We start from the raw sequence: 2,692 nt of genomic DNA, 5'->3' as shown, positions 1-2,692 counted from the left end.
TTTGTTAAATTTTCACAATAAAAAATAATGTTCGTTTAAAAAAGATACACATTTTCTATTTTTTTGAATTTTCAACACATGTTCCTGTTTTTAGAAAATGTTCACAAATTTAAATAATTTTCATGTTTTTAGTTGGAGTTTCGCACAGGACAACCATTAATGGGCTGGCCCAATTTTCTTTATTTCTGTGTTTTACTTCTATTTTTATTCTCTTTCCTATTATTTTTTCCCTTCCAAGTTTATTTTTATTTTAGAATTTATTTCGTAAATAAAAAATTATCAAAAAAGTTCAGACTTAAGATTTTTTTTGAAAATGTTAAGAATTCCAGGTTTTTTGCTATTTTAAAAAAATATTCGGAACTTGCAAAAAGGTTCCCATTTTTTCAAAAACAATTATTTTTTTTCAAAATAGTTTCAGATGTCTAAAAAGAAAATAGCATTTCAAAAATGCTCCAAATTCGAAAAATATTCTGTTTTACTGAAAGTTTCATAATTAAAAATAATGTTTTGTATAAAAGATACACATTTTCTAAAAATCCTACGAATTTTGAACATATGTTCCCTTTTTAAAAAATGTTCACAAAGTCAAATAATGTTAATGTTTTTTTTAAAAAAATTGGTGTTTTCAGAAAATATTTGTGAATTGAAGAAGATGTTTCCTTTCATATTTTGCTCGCGTTTGAAAAAGTGTACATTATTTTTAAAAAACTATTCCAGATTTAAAATATTGTTCATGTTTCCTAGAATATTCAAAAACACCTTAAAGTCCCCTGGATTGGAAGGATTGAAAGGAAAAGTAGATTGAATAACTCATGGATCTTCCCCGACGTACGATGACATAACAAAACTCTTAAACACCATCGATCAATGAATGGAAAAATAACGGGTTGATTCCTCCACACGCTGCAAAACCGAGAAGCTAATCATTTCTTTTTTCGTGTGCATATAGGGTTTTGCTTGCATATATAATTCTCACTGATTTTAACTGCATACTATTTTATCTCCCGTTGCAACGCACGGCAATATGTGCTAGTTGCTCCTAAAATATACTGGCAAGTCGGGGAAGGGCGAGGAAGGAAGAGAGCTGCCCCGGTGGCCTGGTCTCGACCGGCCAACGAGTAGACTAATGGACTACGCAGGAGGTGGTTCACTTGCCCAGCTGTGAGCCGCGTCGTGGGTGGGGGAAGCATTGACAATCAGCCGGGTCAAGTCGCCGCAAATAATTCACCCAGCGCGTTCTGGGCTGACCTGGCCTCGGTCCAAACAGCCAGAGTGCTCTAGTTGGTTAGTTTCGGCTTGTGGGAAGTATTCTAATCGATGAATGGAGCAGGTGGGCACGCAGGCAAGCAATCATCCATGTACGCCGTGCTCCAGGTCCAGGTCATGCATCATCTCGTCGACTAGCTACCTCATGGCCAACCACCCGAACCATAGAATATGACGAACGAACCGATCGGCTCCGTCCGGTCAAGCGGCTGGGCGACGGGCGAGAGCCTATAAATCGATCCGTCCACCGGCAGCCGAGTGCCATCACACACATTCACCTTGCGCAAACACCATCGTCGCACCCACGGTACTATGGAGACAAGAAAGGGCTGGAATTACGATGAGGAATATCTGAACCCACAAAAGGGGTTGGTAGATCGGGGTTGGGCAATGTTGAGAGGCTGGGGAAAGACCGTGGCTAAACTTCCTGACAATCGGTGCCAACGCCATCCAATGTGGAATGGGGACACCACTACGGGCATCAATCCAACCTCTGCGACGACGAATCCAACAGCAAGGTTTGCTCATATGTGGGCTTCTCTCCTTCCTTTGAGATTCTGCTTCTTTTCTTGGTATTTTGCACTCACCTTTGTCTAATTAAATTGTAAGTGTTATCTATCCGCCGGAACAATACAACACCGGCAGCTACTACAGACACTGCCCGCACTGCCAGCAGGAGCAAGCAACAACAACTCGCCAACAGCAGCAGCAGACGCCAGCAAGGTTTGCTCATGCTGTGGTTTCTCTATTTCCTTTGAGAATGCTATCCAGGTTCCTTCTCTTGATGTTTAGCTCCAGGGCCGTTGTCTAACGTTCTATCCCGTCATGCTGCGTGGAATTAATGGGCGAACAGTGACGCTGGTTTCGTGGATCGGGTTGTCAATTTGGTGCGCCGACGATCATAAGCAACAAGACAATAAAGGCGAAGATGGCACGGAGAGGCTAGATAAAATTGGGTTAAGTTATATCTGCACGGCCGTGTGAGCCAGATATTTTCCAGTTTGTCTTGGTAGTGTGTGTGTGTGGAGTGCATCTAGTCCATGGGCTATGAAAAATAACCGCAATATGCAATTTCCTATTACGGTGTCCAAAATAAAATTATGCACATGATCATGCCAAGATCACTATAAGGTTATGAGTAATGATCATCACACCAACGATTCTACGCAGCCTAAGTAGGCGAAGGAGAGTTCGTGTAGTGCGGCGATTCACATGGCTAGGTTATACCTCTCAGCCGTGAGAATATCTCCGTGAAGACCCGCCAATCTAGTGTTGAAGAAGACAACACCTCCAAGGTATCCATTCATATCGATCTACGGCAGCACTCCGTGGATCGGCATAAAGAACGACCGAAAGAACTAGAGGGGGAGGGGTAATGTAATGTTGTATCGTCTAGAACAAGTCTAGACAGGAGAGAAACTGGGGC

The 2,692-nt window shown here is 41.8% G+C and overlaps 1 protein-coding gene across 1 annotated transcript; it reads left to right on the top strand.

Annotated features, from left to right (window-relative positions):
- Positions 1–1,539: 1,539 nt before the first annotated feature.
- Positions 1,540–2,322, top strand: LOC123164351 (uncharacterized). The gene is made up of 3 exons (XM_044581784.1): positions 1,540–1,784; positions 1,876–1,989; positions 2,120–2,322. Exons 1-3 carry the CDS (start codon positions 1,579–1,581, stop codon positions 2,169–2,171), a joined length of 372 nt encoding a protein of 123 aa, XP_044437719.1. The 5' UTR covers positions 1,540–1,578; the 3' UTR covers positions 2,172–2,322.
- The last annotated feature ends 370 nt before the right edge of the window (positions 2,323–2,692 follow it).

Source organism: Triticum aestivum, chromosome 7D, assembly GCF_018294505.1.
Source record: "Triticum aestivum cultivar Chinese Spring chromosome 7D, IWGSC CS RefSeq v2.1, whole genome shotgun sequence".
Classification (NCBI taxonomy): Eukaryota; Viridiplantae; Streptophyta; class Magnoliopsida; order Poales; family Poaceae; genus Triticum; species Triticum aestivum.
This window is presented reverse-complemented; position numbering and strand designations above follow the sequence as displayed.